The 21399-nt window shown below is 38.7% G+C and overlaps 1 protein-coding gene across 1 annotated transcript in view; it reads left to right on the top strand.

Annotated features, from left to right (window-relative positions):
• The window catches only part of Sptlc3 (serine palmitoyltransferase long chain base subunit 3), a 117526-nt gene that overhangs the window by 10697 nt on the left and 85430 nt on the right, over nucleotides 1-21399 (top strand). The window contains exon 2 of the mRNA XM_005365533.1: nucleotides 15605-15790. Coding sequence (XP_005365590.1) covers nucleotides 15605-15790 — 186 coding nt within the window. The remainder of the gene's footprint in view (nucleotides 1-15604; nucleotides 15791-21399) is intronic.

Genomic DNA, 21399 nt, shown 5'->3' with positions numbered 1-21399 from the left:
TGTGTGTGTGTGTGTGTGTGTGTGTGTGTGTGTGTGTGTGTGTGAATGAGTGAATCCTCTGGAACCTGTGAGTTGCCTGACATACTAGAATCAAATTCAGTTCCTCTGCAGGAACAGTAAACACTCTTGACTCATTAGGACTGAATTTAAAAAAATTATCTCTTCTGTGTGATACATAGAATTTATTGCAACTGTCAACTTTTATAGCCTGCTATCATGCTATAACCATTGTGGGAGAACACGGTGACTAATAAGAATCTTCTTCACCTGGGTGTGGTAGCCCACACCTATAACCTGGCACATAGACCTGAGAGTCTGTCAGAGAGAGAAAGATAGAGAGCAAAGGAAGGTAGGAGGGAAGAGGGGAGGGAAGATGAAGGGAAGGAGGAAGGGGGAGGGAAGGAGAGAAAGAAGAAAAGATACTACCTTTGTAAAAATCCCTTGTCACTAGATTGTTTTGGAAGGCCGGGCACCAGACATTTTTGTGGGGGATACAGACAGTACTTGTGCTGTATTCCAAGCCTGGGGGCAGAATCAAGCTTTTAAAAGTAGGACGTGCTGAAGATAGAAATGAAATGTAGCTCATTTGTGTCAATATGAATCTTACCACCTCTTAGAAGAAAAGAAAATCTGCCTGGATTAGGAAGAAGCTGGTTAATTCCCTTAGACACGTGGACTTGTCATCAGGTACCAATAAACCCTCCATTCCTCAGAATCTGGCGTCTAAGAAAAGTCAGTTCAATCGACTTTGCCATCACTGACTTCATACAAAAAAATAATTTTCTAAAATTTAACTAATAAACTTTTACATTGTCCTACAGTTAAGAACTTTGCATAATATTAATTTATTCAGTCTTCAAATATCCAAACAAGATTAAAGTGTTCTTGTGCTCATTTTACAGATGAGAAAATGGAGCCAGTAACTGGCTAAATATCTCATTATATGTATAACCTAGCCCTGCATCTGTATTTTTGTGACTAGACCAAAGCCTTTTACTATAGAATTTCATTACAAGTATTTGCAAACTTACAGAATGTTTTTAAAAACACTACAAGAATTGCTCAAAAGGCTATAATTTACATTCTACAACTGATATTTTGTTATATTATATTGTAAATCTACACATTTATCTATCCCTCTATTTATTCGTAAGTTCATACATATTGTGCATTTTAGAGAAGTTGTAGAGGCATTATACTTTGTCCCCAAACTACTCAGCATGTGAGCCATGAGCCAGAATTTAATATTTGTCAATAGTTCTTTTAATTTGAGGTAAAATTTACAATGAAACACACACATATAAAGTATATCTTTCTATGACCTTTGATCTACACTGTTTTCAGATTAATTTTACTAGATAGATGTTCTTAAGACCATGTGACTTTGGAAGCTTTTCAACTTCTTAACATAGAAGAATTTAATCGCTAACATGAGAACCAATACACAGATTAGCATCTATGTAGATAAAGGTAGCCCAGATAAAGGAAGGGTTCACCTGCTGGTTTTCAACCAGAAAAACGTCCCCTGTTGTTGAACCATAGTTCCAATGGGATCAAGAGCTACTTTCATTTTTGTCTGTAGCTCCCTCTAGCTCAGGTCAATTGTTTTTGTGGGTTTTCCCATTATGGTCTTAACTTCTTTGCTCAAATTATCACCTTTTCCTCTCTCCAACTGGGCTCTATGAGCTCGGCACAGTGCGTAGCTCTGGATCTCTGTATCTGTCTCCATGAGTTACTGGATGGAGGTTGTATGATGACAATTAAAATAGTCATCAATGTGATTACAGGGAAAGGACATTTAAGGCACCCTCTCCACTACTGCTTAGATTCTTAGCTGCTATCATCCTTGTGGATTCCTGGGAATTTTTCTCATGTCAGGTTTCTCGCTAACCCCAAAATGTTTTCCTCTCTCAGGATATCTATTTCCTTACTCTCCCCAACATGACCTTCCTGATCCCTCCTGTTCTCCTCCACCTTTTATTTGTATTTTAAATTCAACAAGCTTAGTAGGTATTAGTTGCTTAATGCTCAGCCTGAATCCAGGTGGGAAGAGTCATGAGTAATAGAGAATCGTCGAGGTTACTGTGGGACTTTGGAGAAAGATGTTGTGACATTGTCTAGAAGAGGGAGGGAATGTTTCATCAACCATGAAACAATTGACCAAGGGCTTGAAAGATGAGCCAAGAAGATAAAGGCATGTAACAATGGGTGGAACGATTACAAGAGAAATGAGAGCTTCAGGAGAGATGTGGGTCCCTTTACCTCTGGACAACTGCTTTCATCATCTTGGTGGACGTTTTATTCCATCTCGAGTCTTCAAGTTCTTTATTCTGCAATTGCCAGAGAACTTCCTAGTTCTAACGCCAATGTAATATTTACTCCAGAATTTCCAAAGTACTCCCCGCAGAAATAATTGTGAGTCATGGTATTTGAAAGAGTGCTCCACTTTTTCTGACTCCTGGGGACTCTTAAGGGTGTGAGAGCCGGGAGAGGCATCTACTTGTTTATCACCGTATCTCTGTCTTTATTTGTTGATTGAATCAGTTGATTAAGGGCTATAATTGCATCAAAGCTAAAAGGAGTTTAACTTTGTGGACCCAGTAGATTTCCACCTTCCCTGTTTCATGCCTGAGTTGCCTTTGGGAATTACTTTTCAGCGTTAAACTGAGTATTTTAGCAAGATGATGTGCTTCTAGGTTCTACTCCTGCACATTCTAAGGTGGAAATGGAAGGTTTTACATGTCGGTTTTTCTTTTCTTTTTTGAGAAAAAAAGAAATTTATTTACTTCTGACAGATACATTTTTACAATTTTAATTTTTAATAGTTCTTAAAAATGATACAAAGTAATGAGTTTTATTAGCATTTTTTATATATGCTTACCATTTGTTTGCTCTCCTTTGCTACAGATAAAAATGAAAGTAGCTCTTGATCCCATTAGAACTATGGTTCAACAACAGGGACGTTTTTCTGGTTGAAAACCAGCAGGTGAAGCCTTCCTTTATCTGGGCTACCTTTATCTACATAGATGCTAATCTGTGTATTGGTTCAGTCTTTAGAAAGCTTCCATCAGTAGTAACTAAACCAGGTATCTTAAAGCACAGAGTGAATTCTACCAGGAAAATGTTGTGTCCATGAGGCTTTATCAAACATGACTGTTTGCAAAAGGAATCAGATGACATAATCTGAACAGAAGCAGCTCTCTCTCCCTCTCTTGTTCTCTGTCTCTGTCTCTCTCTCTCCAGATTCTCTATTGCCTGCTTAGGTTTTGTTGTATTTTTTCTCTTTTTTCTATTAGATTTAATTTTAACTTATTCTACTTTTCCCAGTGACAGAGACAGAGAGACAGAGACAGATATATGACGCTTTTATTTTGAAAAAAATTAGATTTACAAAAGAGATACAAAGACAGACTGAAAATTCCTGGAACTCTTTTTCACTCAGCTTATCCTAGTATCTTACAACATCAAGATACCTCTGTAATTATTACAAAATTAATATTTGCAAACTGTGGTGAACTATAGAGATTATTTAGATTCCATCTATTTTTCCTATAATTTTTGTCCCCGTTATATATAATCCAGGATTCTGCATCGTATTTTGTTTGGTTTTACTTTAAATAGCGTTTGTTCAAATTTTTATTTTCTACCTGTTTATTTCTAGTTCATAGAGGGGGAATCTGGGAGCAATTAGTGAAGGGGAAATGGTAAACAGAATATATCTTATGAAAAATCTATTTTCAATAAAAATTAATGTATGCAACAATTTTGTTTCTGTTTACTGGTAATAAACAGGTAGAAAATAAAGTGTTTAACAACCCTGTTAATTCTTAGTGACTCGTTAGTCTGAGTCACAAGAATGAATAAAGTGTTTTAAATGGTATTTTATCTGTAAAGTACATGATGCAATGCTATTGTATAAATACATTCATTACTTGGTAGCCATGGGGTATTGTTTCCAGAACCAATCAAAAAGAGCAAACTCTACTGATATTCAAGTCTTTTTACTGATAATATGTAAAATGCTATGAAAATTTATATAACCTACATGTGTTCACCAATTACTTAAGATCACTTTAGACTAATCATTATGCATAATCAACATGAATTACAGAGTTGTAAATGCTTCTCACAGTTTATTGTTTAGAGGACAGTGACAACGAATAATAGCTGTGCATGTCCAGTTCAGGTGCACTTTTAAAAAAATATTTTTTTTAATCTAACGCTAGTTGGATATGGAATGGATATAAGATAAGGGAAGACAGAGAGGCAGCTACTCGTCTTCCAAATTTCCCAGACAACTTAAGGGAGTTCGAGTTTTAAGCAATGCCATTTAAGTTGCACTTAAGGCTTTGCCAAGTAAGGTAGAACTGGACGCGTTTACCTACCTCACACCATCCCACTGCTACCTTCTCAGTGTTGTGTCCCTCATAGGCCTTCAGCAACATCAGCTTCACATTTGATGGTATTTTAGAAGAGAAAATTAGTAGGCTTGGAATCAGTCAGCTCTTCAGCTATTTGAAGTGGAGGATTCTGTTGAAGAAAGGACTATTCTGAACCTACCTAGCATTGGGAGTGATTGGTAGTTAAAATACTAGTGGCAAGTAATTTAGTTTTGGAAGTTGGAACAAAGTACTCATTCCCAGTCTAAGTCACTGAAATGAGTACATCCATGTGCAGACGACTAACGTCAGTTCTGCCTCTCTCACTAAGGACTGGGTACTGAGGAATGGAATGCAATCAGCTGTAAGTAATGGAGAACTCAAAGCGGGGTAGATTTTTTTAAATGACCTTTATCATTCTTGCATATTGAGAAGTCTCAGGTGGTAGATTCCATGACTCAACAGGCTCATAGAGAGTTGTAGGGGTTCCCATCTCTCCATCTCTTATCCTCTATCTGAGGCATAGCCAGGTTCTGATGGCCTCAGTCTGCAACTTGCTAGTTCTAACAGTAGCCAAGGGGCCCAAGACAGTTTCAAGGAGAGCCTGAAAAGGTAGAGCATGGGATAAGTGTGTTATCACTTGCTACCTGTTATAAATATGCTACCTGCAACATGATTTTAGAAATAATTCTCACCAAAACATTTGAGATACTAGTCTAAAGCTTGATACTAGTCAATACCTTTGATCCAAGGCTAATATTAACTTTAGTGAATTTAGCAGTTTCCTTTTCTTTAATATTTTCTAATTATTTAAGAAGAATTGGTATACATTACCTGTTAAACATTTGGTTGAATTTACCAGTGACATCATCTGGGTTTGGTCATTTTAGAAGTTGTAAATCAGTAATTTAGTGTTTTTCTTTGCTATGAGTCTGTTCAGATTTTCCGTATGAATCCGATTTTGTATCAAAGGCTTCCTTATAATGTATTCATTTCTTAAATGCTCTATTGTGTTAACATACAGCCACCTATGATATCACCTCAGAATAGTTCTCTCCACGCAGTCAGCAGTAATGTCTCCTGTTCCTTCCTGACTTTGGTAATTTGAGTATTCTCGTGATCAGTCATTATTTTTTTTTTCCTTTTAAAGACAGGCTTTTTCTGTGTAGCCTTGACTGTCTGGGCACTCACTCTGTAGACCGGGAAATTCACAGAGATCTACTTGCCTCTGCTCCCATGCGCAAGTGCTAGGATTAAAGGCTTATGTCATTAGAAGAAGCAAATTCTCTATTGCCGGCTTAGGTTTTGTTGTATTTTTTCTCTTTTTTCTATTAGATTTAACTTTAACTTATTCTACTTTTCCCAGTGACAGATTATCAATCTAAGATCTTTGTTTTCTGACGTAGGCACCACGGCTATTTCACATAAAACACTGCTTAGTTATATCCAATAAGTTTGGTTGTATCCTTCACATTTATTGATCTCAAAATGTTTTCTAACTTTGTTTGATTTCTTCAATGACCCATTCCAGTTTTGGAATGTGTTGTTTTATTTCTGCATATTTGTAAGCTTCCCATTTTTTTCTATTACTTGTTTTTAATTCATTGCAGTTGAAGAAAACACTGCATGATTCCAATTATTTTAAATTTATTGGGGGCTTGTTTTACACCTAGTTTGTACACGTTCTTGAGAAAACTGTCTATTTTTCTGTTTGGGGGAGAAGAATCCTATACCTGTCTGCTGTTTCATCTAGTATCAAGAGCAGAATACCGACATTTCTACTATAATTGTAGAATTTTCTCTTCCTCCACTCTGTCAGGTTTTGTTTCATGGATTTGTGAATTTCTTAGCCATGCATATGTTTGTCATTGCTACATTTCCTAGTGGGTTGCCATCTTACCAATCCAAAATGATTCTTTACAACAAAACCAAATGCCTATTTCTAACTTCAATTTAGCTCTGAGGTCACTGGGTGCAGCCCCACAGCTTTCTGATGGAGGTGGCTCTCACACCACAGGGCTCCACTCTACCAGCTGATTTTCAACTGTGAATTTATGTTTCCATAGCTGGATTTCATGCTGCTTTTGTTCAGCTTGACGCTCTGTCACCTGATGCAACTGCTTCCTCTCTTCCCTTTTCCTAAGTGACAAGGATCATTAGGTTTACTCAGGGCCGTGAGTTGCCCAAGGTCAGATCAACCACCTGAGTCCAGGTTGGTGTTCCAGGGCCAGAATACATGCATATCTGTGTTGCCTGTGCTGCTACTCAATGTCATGGTGACATCCAGGTCAGAACTGCCGCTGATGGCCATGTCAGCTAGGGCCTGTGCTGATCTGAGTGGCTTGCACTGCCATCTGGGACAGTGAGGGCATCCAGCCCCAGGTGCTGCCAAGGACTATGTCTGGAGCTATGTTGAAGTCTAAGTCCCATATTGCCACCAAAGGTCACATAGAAGCCCAGGGCTGGTGGGGGGGAGGGGGCAACCTGCGGCCTTGGTGGTATCGAGCACCAGAATCATCCTTACCTAAGTGGCCATTGCTTCTACCCAGAACCAGAATGTCCGGGCCCAAGGTGCTACCGAGGGCTATGTCTGGGTCTATAGTCCAGTTGCAGCTGGGGTCTGTGTTGATGTCTTTGGCCCATGTCACCTCAGGAGGCCTTAAGAACCATGTGGGATGAAGTCAAGAGGGTCCTGCTGAGTCAGTCCTGACTTTCCTTGGTCCTGGAAAAGTTGGCCTTGCCTCTCCCTGGACATCGCAGCAAGAGAGCCGCCCCACACACAATCAGGGAGAGCCTACCCTGAGGGCATAGACTTAAAGGAGGTGACTCCACCCCCTCAGCTGAGGAGGGTGGCCCCAGTAGCATGAATTGACAAGTTCAGCTCCCACCTAGGCCCACAGCCTGGCCTCAGGTTGCCCACCCTAGCATCTACCCCATCTGGGACCTGCTGAAGCTCATTGAAGTTACTTGTCCTATGGAACAATACCTGCAGGATCTCCAAGACTCAGAATGACAACAGGATATTCCAGATGAGTTCAGTGAGGATCTAGTGAGGACAGTGGACCAGAAACCAGAGGCCTTGAACCACACCAGTGACTCATTGCAATGAATATTTGCTAGTAAAGCTGATGGGGTGAAGGGTAAAGTATTTGAAAAAGTGATGCCTCCAATGCCACCAGGACAAATAAAGAGGTGCTGGAGAGGCAGAAAAGAAAGAGAAACAGAATTATTACTAATTTTTTTGGGTGTTGTTTCTGTTGGTGGTGGCTTTGTTTTGTTTTGGGTTGTTCTTGCTTTTGTTTGTTTGCTTGCATGCTTGCTTGCTTTGTTTTGTATTCTTTTGTGGAGGGGGCACTACAGGGTTGAGGGGAGGATATGTGGGATCAGGAAGGTGAGCAGAATTGGGATGCATGATGTGAAACTCCATAGATAATCAATAAAGAAATTAAATAAAAAAAAGAATTATTAGGTTTATGTCTGCAAGGTTTGTTGTTGTTCTGTTTGTTTTGCTTTGCTTTCTGAGTGTCTTGTATCTAGTCTAACTTTAATGCTTCTTTTTTCATTAAATGATTGATCCAATGTAATATTTTTATTATTTAATGGATCTCCTTATATTCTTGAGTTTTCTTAGTAGTTTCTTTGGTTCTTAACAAAAGCATTCAAGGCTACCAATGTAAGCCCTGTTCTTTTGAACAGGTTAGAGCAAAGGATACAAGCTAGATGATGCATATGCATCATTAAAATAATCATGCATCAAAACCACAGAGAAACCCTGTCTCGAAAAAAAAAAATAATCATGCATGTATATAAGTAGAGACATATGAACAGGGCAAGAAAGGGAGACAGGTGTGCTACTTCTATTAACACTCATTTCCCATTTCCTTCTCCACTCCTCGGTTCCTGTGGGTTCTTGCTGCCACCGTGCATCATTCGCCTACTCTAATGTAGTCTTTTATATCTAAATCCTTTATTTCATATGTGTCTAATGACAGCTTCAATAATAAGCTTGAACATCCTGTATTGCATAATGTCTTTTAAACTAATTTACTAGAAAAAGAAACCCAAAACGTACACGTTACATTTTCATAATTATATAATGATATTTCCTTCGTTCTTAGGAGTAGAGATGACTATGTTTGAAGTGCTGTTTGAGACTTTTTTCTTGTTCATTTGTTCTTCTCTCACACAATATATTCCAACCACAGCCTCCCTTCCCTTTCACCCTTCCCAGTCCCTCCCACCTCCCCAAGGCCGAAGAATTTCCTTTGGGTTCTTTTCTCCTAAGAAGCTTTCTTCTATTCATAAATGCTCCCAGTTATGGCTTCTCTGGCAATATTTTTATTTTGCAATTACTTTTCAAACATGGTTCTTCCAATCCACATTTCCTAATCTTTCTACGTTTTGAATATGGTGACTTCTGGACACCATCATGTCTGCTAAAGGAAAGTGTCCACCTCACTGTGGTCACTAAGATGTGATGAATTACATTTTTGGTCTTCATCTTTATCACCCACATGTTTACTATCATGTTTATGTAAGCAGGTCTATTTGCTTTATAATTTATGCTAGATAGAAATTGTGAAGGGAGGTTTCTCTGTCCTGTCTCATCCCACAGCTGCTCTTAAATAATCAGAGTCCTTATCTTAAGTATAGAACGTTTCACAGATAGTTCAAAATTACCACTAACTATCTCTTACATTTAAATTAACCCATTTCTATTAATCTCCGTATTACCACGTGGCCGTGGCTTTACTGGTTTGTTGGTGTCTTGTTTCTTGGGTTTTCATCTCTCTCTCGAGTCCACCCTTCTTTCTCCCTGTATTCTGTTTGGTTTTCCTGTCTAGCTTTATTCTGCCTGGCTATAGGTCAAATTAGTTTTATTTTTTAACCAGTGAGAGCAATACATATTCACAACACAGGGAAGGATCATCCCACAACATCTAAATGTGAGTTCAATATATCATCAAAATTGGGAGAGTTTTCGGGCCAATATTCTTATAATATTTTACTAGTCATTTCCTATCTCTTCTCTTTCCTCTCAGATTAGGTAAATGTTTCTGTCTTAAGAGATATCTCACATTTTTCCAGATGCTGCCGTCATTTCCCCTTATTTTTCTTTACCTTTGTGGGTCTTGGGCTTTGGCTTGTATAAATCCTCAGTTAACATTTTCTGATTCTTTTGAGTTTCAATTTTAATATGATGAGTCTACATGCTAATTTTCTTTTGCAGTTATTGTTGAGGACTGGTTTCAACAAAATCACCTCATACCAGGGTAGGGGCATGGGAACTGGAGAAATTATATGAAGGAATATGAAGATGCATAAAAATAATAAAACAGAAAACATAAGACAGTATCAGGAGGGTATTTCAGGAATCACTCAGACCCCGAAATCACCCAAGTTTATTTTTCTGCAGCTTTTATACCCAATATAAAGTGGGGGAGAAAGTAACAAAAGGCTTCATTTGCATGATACACAAGATTAACTCAGAGGGCCAATTCTGAGACCTCCCATCATCAGCATTCTTTTGCCAAGGTAGTGAGATGCCCAAATTACATGCACTGAGTCACATACCTGAAAGACAGCCCTTCCCCAGGTGACCTCATAGTTACAACAAACAAAAAAAAAAAAAAAGAGCAGAAGTACATTTGCACATTTTGACCACCTGTCAGGATGGCACCAAACTATCTTAACTTCAAAAGGGGCCAGGCAGCCACCTCCTGAGTTAGAAGGTACAATTATGCCCATTAGTCTCTCAAACTCTCTGACAGTGGTGAATGTACCTGCATTTCTTGGCCTCCACAAGTTATTACACATCTTTCTGAGAGAGTATCCCTTGTAACCATCACTAGCCTTGAATTCATGGTCCTTTGGTTTCAGTCTCCCTGGTTCTGGATTACAGGTCACCATGCCCAGTTGTTCCAATATCTTAGACCTATTTCCTGACTGAGTCTTTTTATTTGGGGAAACACTGTCATCATGCTTTTTTATTTCTTTCAACATGTCTTCTTTTAACATTTTGAACACAGTTGTGATATGTATATTTTTATGGCAACATTTGCTTTAGCTTTCTGACTTTGTTTTGTTTTGGGGGGATTGGTTCTAAATAACTGTCTGAAATCACTTGCTTTTCCCCCAAAGAGTTTTATTTTTTCTTCTAAGATGCATTGACATCTTTGCTAAGTCTAACATCTGGGTCATCCCCATGGACAGTTTCTCTTGCCAGGTCTTCCTTCCTTACTCTTTGTATAGGTTATGTTTTCCTATTTCTTTACTGAGCTCACGGGTTTTTTTTTTTTTAACTAAATGAACTTTAAAATAATATATTCTCATACTTCTGCATAAAAATCATCCCCTCACCCAGAGTTTTTGTGTATGTGGTATCTTTGTGTGTGTGTTTGTATGCGTGTGTTTGTGTGTCTTTGTGTGTGTGTGTGTGTATGCCTTGTGCATCTTTGTGTTTGCTTGCTTTATTAGCTTCATGAAGCTACTTCTGTAATACAGCTCCTCTCAGAACACGAAGCTCTACCGCTGCCCATATCTTCCTTCTCATCTGCATTGGAGCGACAGAAGTTAAAACGGGCTTCTCCTAGCATCGTCTTTACTAAGTCACTCTGGTGAGCTACAATTCTCAATGGGTATCAAGATCAGCTGCTAGTCTCCATACTTCCTGGGAAATTAGTTTATTGACTAATATCCCCACGAGGCATAAGCTGCCCTATCACCTGACTCGATCAAAATCACGACTTTCTCAAGGCTATGTTTTTGAAGTCAACCTTTGAGGTTTGGTCTGATCCTGAAAGGGCCTGTTTTAGCTGTGCACTTGCCTGGTTCTCTCTGGAAGATCGACTCATGCCGACAGTTCAACTTGTAATTTTTGGAGTCACGGGTCTCTTCTACACTGTTTACTACTGAAGCTTCATTTTTTTTTTTTCAGGAGTATATCATCACCCCGAATTCTCCTATTCTCCATTCCCAATAAATTCAAGTATTTAAAGTATGAAAATTTTATGTTTTTATGGTCAAACTCTCCTCCTCAGTAAAGTTAACAAGTCATTGTTTCAGAACCAGCTGTGGAACAGTTCCTGTGTCTCTAGCTTTAGGGACAGGGCTCTCTGGGTGGCGCAGTAATCTTTGGATATCTTGGTTTTTCTCTTTTCCCAATGGAAACCTTGGGGCTGCTGTACTCCCAGCCAACCTTAGTGTACTCTCCACCCTAAAAGTGTGTACCCAATGAAGAAAGACAACTTCTTACCTCTTAGGCACATTGCATGGAATTTGACCTTTGTACAGCAGCACCTGAACAAGATAAGAATGTTGACAGATTCAAGTCTCTTGCCAACCCTAAGGTGGCTTCCTTAACTAAGATTTGTGCTTCCCTGCTCCACTATCCAACCTTCCTTTATCCCAATTATCCTGTTTCCCCAAGTTTCCCCCATCCTCCCCTTCTCACTTTTCTCTCCCCATCTCCCCTTACCCCCAACCCACCCCACCCCCAAGATCCCAATTTTTTCCCAGGCAATTTTGTCTACTTCCCATAGCCAGGAGGATAACTATATGTTTTTCTTTGGGTTCACCTTCTTATTTAGCTTCTTTAGGATCACCAATTATAGACTCCGCAACCTTTATTTATGGCTAGAAACCAATTATGAGTGAGTACATCCCATGTTCATCTTTTTGGGTTTGGGTTACCTCACTCAGGATAGTGTTTTCTATTTCCATCCATTTTCCTTGGGCAGCTGAGGATAGGGAACCTGAAATGACCCTATCCTATAGCAATACTGATGAATATCTTGCATATCACCTTAGAACCTTCATCTGGTGATGGATGGAGATAGAGACAGAGACCCACACTGGAGCACCGGACTGAGCTCCCAAGGTCCCAATGAGGAGCAGGAGGGAGAACATGAGCAAGGAAGTCAGGACCACGAGGGGTGCATCCACACACTGAGACAGTGGGGCTGATCTATTGGGAGCTCACCAAACCCAGCTGGACTGTGACTGAAAAAGCATGGGATAAAACCAGACTCTCTGAACATGGCGAACAATGAGGGCTGATGAGAAGCCAAGGACAATGGAACGGGGTTTTGATCCTACTTCATGTTCTGGCTTTGTGGGAGCCTAGCCAGTTTGGATGTTCACCTTCCTAGACAGGGACAGAGGGGGGAGGACCTTGGACTTTCCACAGGGCAGGGAACCCTGACTGGTCTTTGGACTGGAGAGGGAGGAGGAGAGGAGTAGGGGGAGGGGGAGAAGGGTGGGAGGAGGGGGAGAGAAATGGGAGGCTGGGAGGAGGCAGAAACTTTTTTTTTTTCTCTTTTTCTCAATAAAAACTTAAAAAATAAAAAAGAATGTTGACAGATAGTCATCTCATCCCTGCTCAGAACTGGAGTAGGGGAAGGGAAACTCAGTCTTTATAGCCACACCTGCTCAGAGAGAAACTTTCTCATGTTGGGTGGTAGAGTGAAGAAGAAGGGAGTAGGCTATGGTTTATTATTAGAGATTTTCGCTGGTCTTTGAAGCTATTCCATAGATTATCTTGAATAAATATTACATCTTTTCAATGTCCTTTCAATTTCCAAAGACTTTGTAAATTCAAATTTTAATATTTATTTTTACCAATTATACTATTTTAATTGTTCAAGGAATCTATAGCATTCCAATAATACTATTATGAAAATGGATACACACATACACACACAAACAAATACACACACACACACACACAAAACTAGCTTCTATATTGAAAGCAGAAAATATTTTGACAAGGTTTTGTATTCCATGTCATTCACAGTGGTTCATTTTCCTTCTCAGAACTCACTCAGATGCTATAATATAAACAGATGACTCCTGTGTTCTCTCTAAAGAAAAGCTTCAGTGACAACATTCTGTCACAGTGTGCAAAGCTGCATGCATACCACTGTAAGGAAAACAGTGAGCTTCCCCTTGTCTCTAGCCCTCTGGGATTTCATTGGCATTTTACCATGCCAAAGGGGATCTCCTGGCTAGACTTCCTGCCCTGGAAGAGTAAATATGGTCTGAAACTTTCCCTTGTTCCTCATTGTCAAATCCATTCTCCTTCTTAAGGCCTGATAGAGGAGCAAAATGAACTGTGTGTGTTCCAAGGGTTGCCTCATCTTGAATGTAACTTTTCTTGCACATGGTGGGAGAGTCTACAGAATTCACTTGATTTTAGATCGTGTGTGTGTGTGTGTGTGTGTGTGTGTCTGCAGAGCACTGAAGAGCAATCACAGGGCCTTGTGCATGCTAAGCATTGATATCAGCCAAGGCAAATTTTGTTTTTTCATGGTCCCCAAATATTTCTCTCAGCATCTCCTATCCTTACACTCTTATCTCTCATCTCTCTCCAGGAGATAACAGAGAGCTATTGTGACATCTAATGGGTGATTGTGCTATGACAGGTCATTTGCAGATATTATTTAAGTTCCAAAACAAACATTAGTTGCCTCATTTTTTTTAATTAGAGACACTTGAAAACCAGAGAAATCAAAAGATTTATACAAGGTCACACAATTAGTAAATAAAAGGACTCAGATTTGAAGCCAGGCAATCTGACTTATATTGCTGCCTTCTCTACCATTCTTTCCCACTACTCATCAGTGTTGGATTGTAGTTCAGCTTTCTTCAGGAAGCCACTTCTGATCATTCAGTAAAGTATGATCCCCTTGGAGCCATCCTTGTGACATTTACATGTTTCATTATATTATAATTTGTACCTTTCACACCCATATAATGCTGTGTTATTGCACTGTAAAAGAAATGCTATGTTTACTGATTTCATATCTCCTTTTGTGTTGTCCTAGTACATGCAAAATTGCTATCAACAGTGTTGCCAACATCAATGGAAAAGAAATCATCTGTAGAGGTGGATCCTCCTATGATATTGCAACATCCTGTATATTCCAAATTTGATCAAAGTTCAGATAGAAAACAACCCCTGGAATATAACCATATATGAAGAGTCATTCTGAGGAACATGGCTCAGAATATAACAATAGTATATTCAGGAAAACAAACTCATTAGGAAAGACATTATTGCTAGTCTATTTGAATACAGAAAAGATCTCATATTTGCAAACCATTATTCAATTGTAGATTTGAAAATGTTTCCTGACCTAGACAGACAGCTCAACAATAAGAGCATTTGATGCTCTTGCAGAAGACCTGGTCTCAGTTCCTAGAAACCACATGACAGCTCCCAAGCATCTGCTACTCCAGCTTCAGAAGGGCCAATGACCTCTTCTGGCTTCTAGTACCATGAGACATGTATGGCTGTGTGCATACATTCATGCAAGCAAAATACTCATACACATAAAATAACTGAACAAATTTTTAAAAATAGATCCATCTTGAAAGAAAAAAGAAAACCACTTTCTAAGAGGTTTGACTGACTTTAGTTTCATTTGTTAAGAAAGTATTTGTGTATTTCCAGTGGAATGATATAATAATGAAACTATTGGTATCTAAACTATTTATCCATTATTTCATTGAGCAAATATCAATAAAGCTAGTGTGAACAAGTCAATATTACAAGAATTGAAATAGTTTGATGTCAAGTCTCTCCACTGTGACATTAAGTCCTAAAATGTGTTTATTTGCCTCACAGACACACTTAAACTCGGTTTTATCTATAAACCATATAAGTACAAATATGATATGGTATTTCCAGCTGAAATAGCATAATATGATTTACCTAGAAAGATTCTGTTAACTCTTTTTTGATTTTGATTTTTGTTTGTTTTTTACTTTTAATAGAAACATACAAATGATTGGCAGTCTTCAGGGTCAGTGTTTCACAGGAAATGCTAAACATGAATTGCTACCTCACAAGAGCACAAAGGGCTGGTTATTCTTAGATGTACTTAGAAGACTTGAATAAGACAATGAGTCTAATTTCATGATTAAGAAGTAATTAATGGAGCTGCATTTTGGAATCTTAAAATCATCCCAGTCATTACTCATAACTTTTCACCAAATCATTTGTTGAGAATGTTTTCTTATATCAACTATATTGTTATGGATTGTAAATCAAATTTATGCTTCTCCTTATCCTTATCGATGATCAAATTCCAAAATTTTTAAAGTAATTTGTTACTTTTAAATGTGTTCTTTAAATTTTAAAGATCAAAAGTTGACAAATAAAGCTATCATAATATGTTTTTAATGAAAAATTGTTAACCTTGGATTTTCTTTGGTATTTTCAGCAAAATAGGAACCCACGTTTTTCTGACAAGCCCATCTTTGAGTCCTACCCGGAACCACCACTTTATGTCTTTGTTTTGACTTACATGGGATATGGAATTGGAACCTTATTTGGCTATCTCAGAGACTTTATGAGAAGCTGGGGAATAGAAAAATGCAACGCAGCTGTAGAGCGAGAAGAACAAAAAGTACGTATGTTTGTGCCCCCCCCCCCCCAGATCTGCATCATTGTCTACCTTTCCCCAAAACAGTGACTCGGGTACAGAACCCAGAAAGGATGACATGTCCAAGAACCATTCAGCAGAAATTTCATTCATATCCAGTTACTAATCTCTGTCTCCCTGTGGCCTTGTTTGTTCACACTTACTAGAATATTATTAACTGCCAGAAACAGAATTTAAGTTTTCCTGCTCAACATAATACTTAACTTATATGATAATTCCATAGCATATATGATGAAAGATCTTTTTAATGATGAGCGAATCAATGTGAAAGACAACAAGGAAAGTAAGTGCACATAGGAGGTAGTCGTCTGGTCTTCCAGATTCAGCATCATTTGTGCCCTACTCCAAAATAAGAACATGTATCTGAGTGAAATGTGACATTTCTTATAGACAGAAATTTCTGTTACACCCAATCCCACAGCTGCTCAGTCCCAAAGAAATACACAGAGGCTTATATTCATTATAAACTGTTTGGCATATTAGCTCAGCTCAGGTTTATAATTAACTAGCTCTTACAACTTAAATTAACCCATAATTCTTGCCTATGTTTAGCCACATGGCTTGGTTCCTTTTCTCAGTGAGGCATTCTCATTTTACTTCCTCTTTATCTGGCTGGTGACTGACTCTCTGTCTTTCCTCTTTTCAGAATTCTCCTAGTCTGCTTGCCCCAGCTTTACTTCCTACCTAGCTACTGGCCGATCAGCATTTTATTAAACCAATACAAGTGACAAATCTTTACAGTATACAGTAAGAGCATTATCCCACAGCATTTTCCCTTTTTTTCTTTTCAAAACAAGAAACCTGAATCCAATTTCCTTTATTTAGCTTTTTCTTGACTATTATCCATAAAAAATTATAACCAACATGATAAACAAATACAAACATCCATAATCCATTTGTGGGGAATGTGGACACAGTTTTCTAGGCTGCCCCCTGCTGATTGAGGGTGCTGGTAAACTTGTGGGGACTCAAAGAAAATTTAGGATTATGGTCAAGTCCTGCCTGGAGTATTCTGTGAAGCTGGATCACCTCAGCCAGCAGCCTTAAAGCTGTTCTGGATGCAGATCTCAGAAGAAACTGCAACAGAAGTGCTCTGAAGTGTTGGACCTCTAGGCAATCTGTTCCCATTGGAGATTCTTTGGGGGAGGGGCTTCCTCAATCAAACCTTATTTTTCTTATCCCAGAATAAATCCAGTCTCACATTTTCTATAGAAATAAAGACAAACCCTCTTCTCTAAAGTAACATATCTTTTGACATAAACTTCAAATTCAAGGTATTTTCCAAATATATAGATTGGATTAATCAACAGCATTTATAATCAAATGTCTCTTAGCAACTGTTGCTCCCTTTTCAGCAGTCAAACAATGGCAACACAATAATATATAGTATCCAGATTCTCTGTGTATTTTTTCATCTTTATTTGGATTTTTTTCTTTGTCTTTTTTATTTTTATTTTTTAATGTTTAGTTTTTTGAGACAAGATTTCTCTGTGTACTTTTGGCTGTTCTGGAACTCATTCAATAGACCAGGTTGGCCTCAAACTAACAGAGATCTGCCTGCTTCTGCCTCCCAAGTGCCGGTATTAAAGGCATGTGCCACCACAACCAACTACACTTTTTCTTTTTTTTTTTTTTGAAGAATTTCTCTATCCTTTTTCTTTTCTCTTCCAACCTTATGTATATATATAAACACATTGTAAACTATTTAGAGGTCTCTTTTGTCTGAATCTATCTTTACTGTATATTTCTATTTTTTTCTGACCATGTGAGTCTTTAATCTGCTAAGAGATAGGCTAGGATTAAAGTTGTGGCTTTGGTGTCTGGCTCTGCCCCATTACTTAATTTTCTAAAAGTCTAGCTTCATGGAAGAGGTACTGGCAGAAGCCATGCTTATTGTCACAACTCTAAGGAGTTTCAAGATGCATGCCAACACCAAGAAGCCTGATGTCATCTGCTCATAAAAACTATTTAAGTGTTTTGTGTCAGAGCCCCTGAAAAGAGCTCTGGGATTTTTGCCACTACCACTGAGTCAGGAAGACTCTATTAAAGGAGCTGTACCTCTGCTTGCCACCAGAAAACGGAGCCTACTTGATAAAAGAGGATTACCAAAAGCTGTGCTGGACTCTGTTCTTGTCTGTCTAGCATTTTAAAAAAGCTTTCTCAGGTTTCATGTGGAAATTCTTGCCAAATGTTTGGGTGCCATTTGTTGACAGAGTTTTTATCCCACCTGGTCCTGTAGTCATTCAGTCCCAAAGAAACACACAGAAGCTCATATTAATTATAAACTGTTTAACCTATTAGCTCAAGCTTATTATTAACTAGCTCTTACAACTTAACCCATAATTCATATCTATATTGAGCCATGTGACTTGATACGTCTTCTCAGTAAGGCATTCTCATCTTGCTTCCTTTGCTTCTGGATGGTGACTGCATCTCAGCCTTTATTCTTCCCAGAATTCTTCTAGTCTTGTCACTCTGTCTATACTTCCTACCTGGCTACTGGCCAATCAGAGTTTTATTAAACTAATGTGAGTGACAAGTCTTTACAGTGTACAAGAATATTATCCCACAGTATTTCTCTTTCATCTAGGTCAGGTTTTCTCAAAATCTGCATTGATATATCTAACTCACTAGGTGATGCATCTGTTTGGAAAGCAGCCTTGTACATTGGAGGAATTTAAAGAACATTCCTGGCCTCCACACACTAGATTTGACGCTTGCACTGACTGACACACATGGCAATGATCAAGTCACTCCGTTTAGAGCCATTTACCTAGGTAACTTTTTAAACACCTATATTGCCTTGTTTCTGTACTGAGTTAGAGAATAAACTGAAAGGTAATCAGAGGTCTACCATGTATGTATATAATCAGTTCTTTGAGAGGTTCATACACATTTTGATCATATGTGCTTCTGTCACTAACTCCTTCGATTTTCACCCATTCCCTGCACACCAAACTTTGTGCCTTTTTTTTCTTTAACCCATCAAGTACAAATTGTGATGCCCAAATGTTCTTGGATATGTGGCATTTCACTGGAGTGTGATCAACTTACCAGAGGCTACACTCTTAAAAATAAACTGACTTTCCTTCTTCCAGAAACTATCCATTACCAATAGTTTCTCCACTACCAGCGAGACTTCATGCCCATATGCCCTCTCTGTACTAAAATTTGGTCCACCTTGACTTTGTACAGATTTGTTGTATGCTGTTATATATATGTGTGACTGCCCTGCTGGGTGTGGAAGACACTGTTTCCGTGTAGTCATCAACTCTGGTTCTGTTTTGCTTCTTTATTTGTTTGCTTGTTTGTATTGGCCTCTTCTTCCCCAGTGATCCCTAAACCTTGAGAGGAAAGAGGGCTATGTAAATGTTCCTTTCATAGCTGAGCATTTTGCAGCCTCTCATCCTTTACACCTTATCTAGTTGAAGGCATCTATGTCAATCACAATGCACTGCAAAGTGAAGCTTCTCTAATGAAAGTTGAGAGATTCTGTGGGTACAAGCTAATAAGAGAATATCAGGACAGATATAGTCTCTACCATGAAAGAACTAGCCATAAAAAAGATGCAACAAGAAGCATCAGAGAAATAAGCAGTAGGCACTAGGAGAGGAGAGGAGGAACGTTTTGGAAAATATCCCGGCCTGAATGTGGTGTTGAGAAAAGGCTTCTGGGATGAACAAACAATTAAATTATGAATGTGGAAGAGCAAGTGGTAAGGCAAAGGGTGGGTATCCTTTAAGGATAGGACAGTGATACAAGATGGTCCAGGAATAAGGGGACGTGTTGCAATGCACAAAAAATCAAAGACTTCCAATGCTTGAGTGTGAGGACAAGGACTGTGTGGAAAAACAAATGGGGTCAGACTAGAACTGTTTTATAATCCAGGAATGTTTATTATGTGACAGTATTGACAAATTTCTGACAGAAAAATGTATATTTGTAGATTTAGAAAGAGTATTCTTTCTACACTATGAAAAATGAATTACAGAAAGTAATACTGATACAAAACCTTCTAAGTGAGACAGTGGGGATGGGACCAAAGTAGTGACAATAGGGCAGAGATAAGAATTAAAGCCAAGAGATGTTTGAGAATAGTCAATCTTACTTGGAGAAACAGAGAGATAAAGACCCCACCTAGGGTTTTGGTATGGACAACTATGCATTCATTGAGATGGAAAAGAAAGCAGAAAGATTGTCATAAGAGCAAAGTGATTGATTCTTCTTTGACAAGTCTAGCTTGTCAAGAATTGGCAGCTGAATATCTGAAGAAGAACCTCAGGAGAAAACTCTCACATTGGATTTTGTGGCAACTCCCATGCTAGTCTTCAGTCTAGCGATGTGTAGTCAAGGCAAAGATATATACAGGATCTCTAGGGCAGTTCCAGAAGAGCAAACAGACAAAAGAAAGATGAAATTAACTTCAGAGAATTTAATAGCTAGCAGAGATGGAATTCTAATTCAAGACCAGAAGAAAAGTTCTGGGGAGGACCTTGGACTTTCCACAGGGCAGGGAACCCTGACTGCTCTTTGGACTGGAGAGGGAGGGGGAGAGGAGTGGGGGGAGGGGGAGAAAGGTGGGTGGAGGGGGGAGGGAAATGGGAGGCTGGGAGGAGGCAGAAACTTTTTTTTTCCTTTTTTTCAATAAAAAAAAAGAAAAGTTCTGTAAGGCAAAGGACACAGTAAATAAGACAAGACGGCAGCCTACAGAATGGGAAAAGATCTTCACCAATCCCACATCTGTCAGAGAGTTATCTCCAGAACACATAAAGTACTCAACAAACTAGTTATCAGAATACCAAACAAACCAGTTAAAAAATAGGATACAGATCCAAACAGAAATTCTCAACAGAAGAATCTCAAATAGCTGAAAGACATTTAAGGAATTACTCAACATCTTTAGTCATCAGGGAAATGTCAATCAAAATGACTCTGAGATAACATCTTACACCTGTCAGAATGGCTAAGATCAAAAGTACTGAAGACAGATTATGTTACAGAGGATGTGGAGTAAGAGGAACACTCCCCCACTGCTGGTGGGAGTGCAAACGTTCACAGCCACATTGGAAATCAGTATGGCAGTTTCTCAGAAAATTGGGACTCAATCTACCTCAATACCCAGAGATCTTTGGACATATATTAAAAGGATGTTCAATCATACCACTAGGACATTTGCTCAACTAGGTTCATAGCAGTATTGTTCATAATGGCCAGAACCTGGAAACACCTAGATGCCCTTCAATGGAAGGATGAATAAAGAAAATGTGGTACATTTACACAATGGAGTATTACTCAGTGCTAAAAAAGCAATGACATCATGAAATTTGCAAGCAAGTGGATGGAACTAGAAAAAATCATCCCAAGTAAGGTAACCCAAACCCAGAAAGACAAACGCAGTATGTACTCACTCATAAGCAGATATTAGATGGAAAGCAAAAGATAACTGAGCTACAACCCACAGTCCCAGAAAAGCTAGGTAGCAAGGAGGACCCTAAAAAGAACACATGGATTGCCCTAGGAAGGGGAAATAAATAAGATCTCCCAAGTAAACTGGGAGTCAGGAGGAGAAAAAG

The sequence above is a fragment of the Microtus ochrogaster genome, unplaced genomic scaffold (genome assembly GCF_000317375.1).
Source record: "Microtus ochrogaster isolate Prairie Vole_2 unplaced genomic scaffold, MicOch1.0 UNK3, whole genome shotgun sequence".
Lineage (NCBI taxonomy): Eukaryota > Metazoa > Chordata > Mammalia > Rodentia > Cricetidae > Microtus > Microtus ochrogaster.
This window is presented reverse-complemented; position numbering and strand designations above follow the sequence as displayed.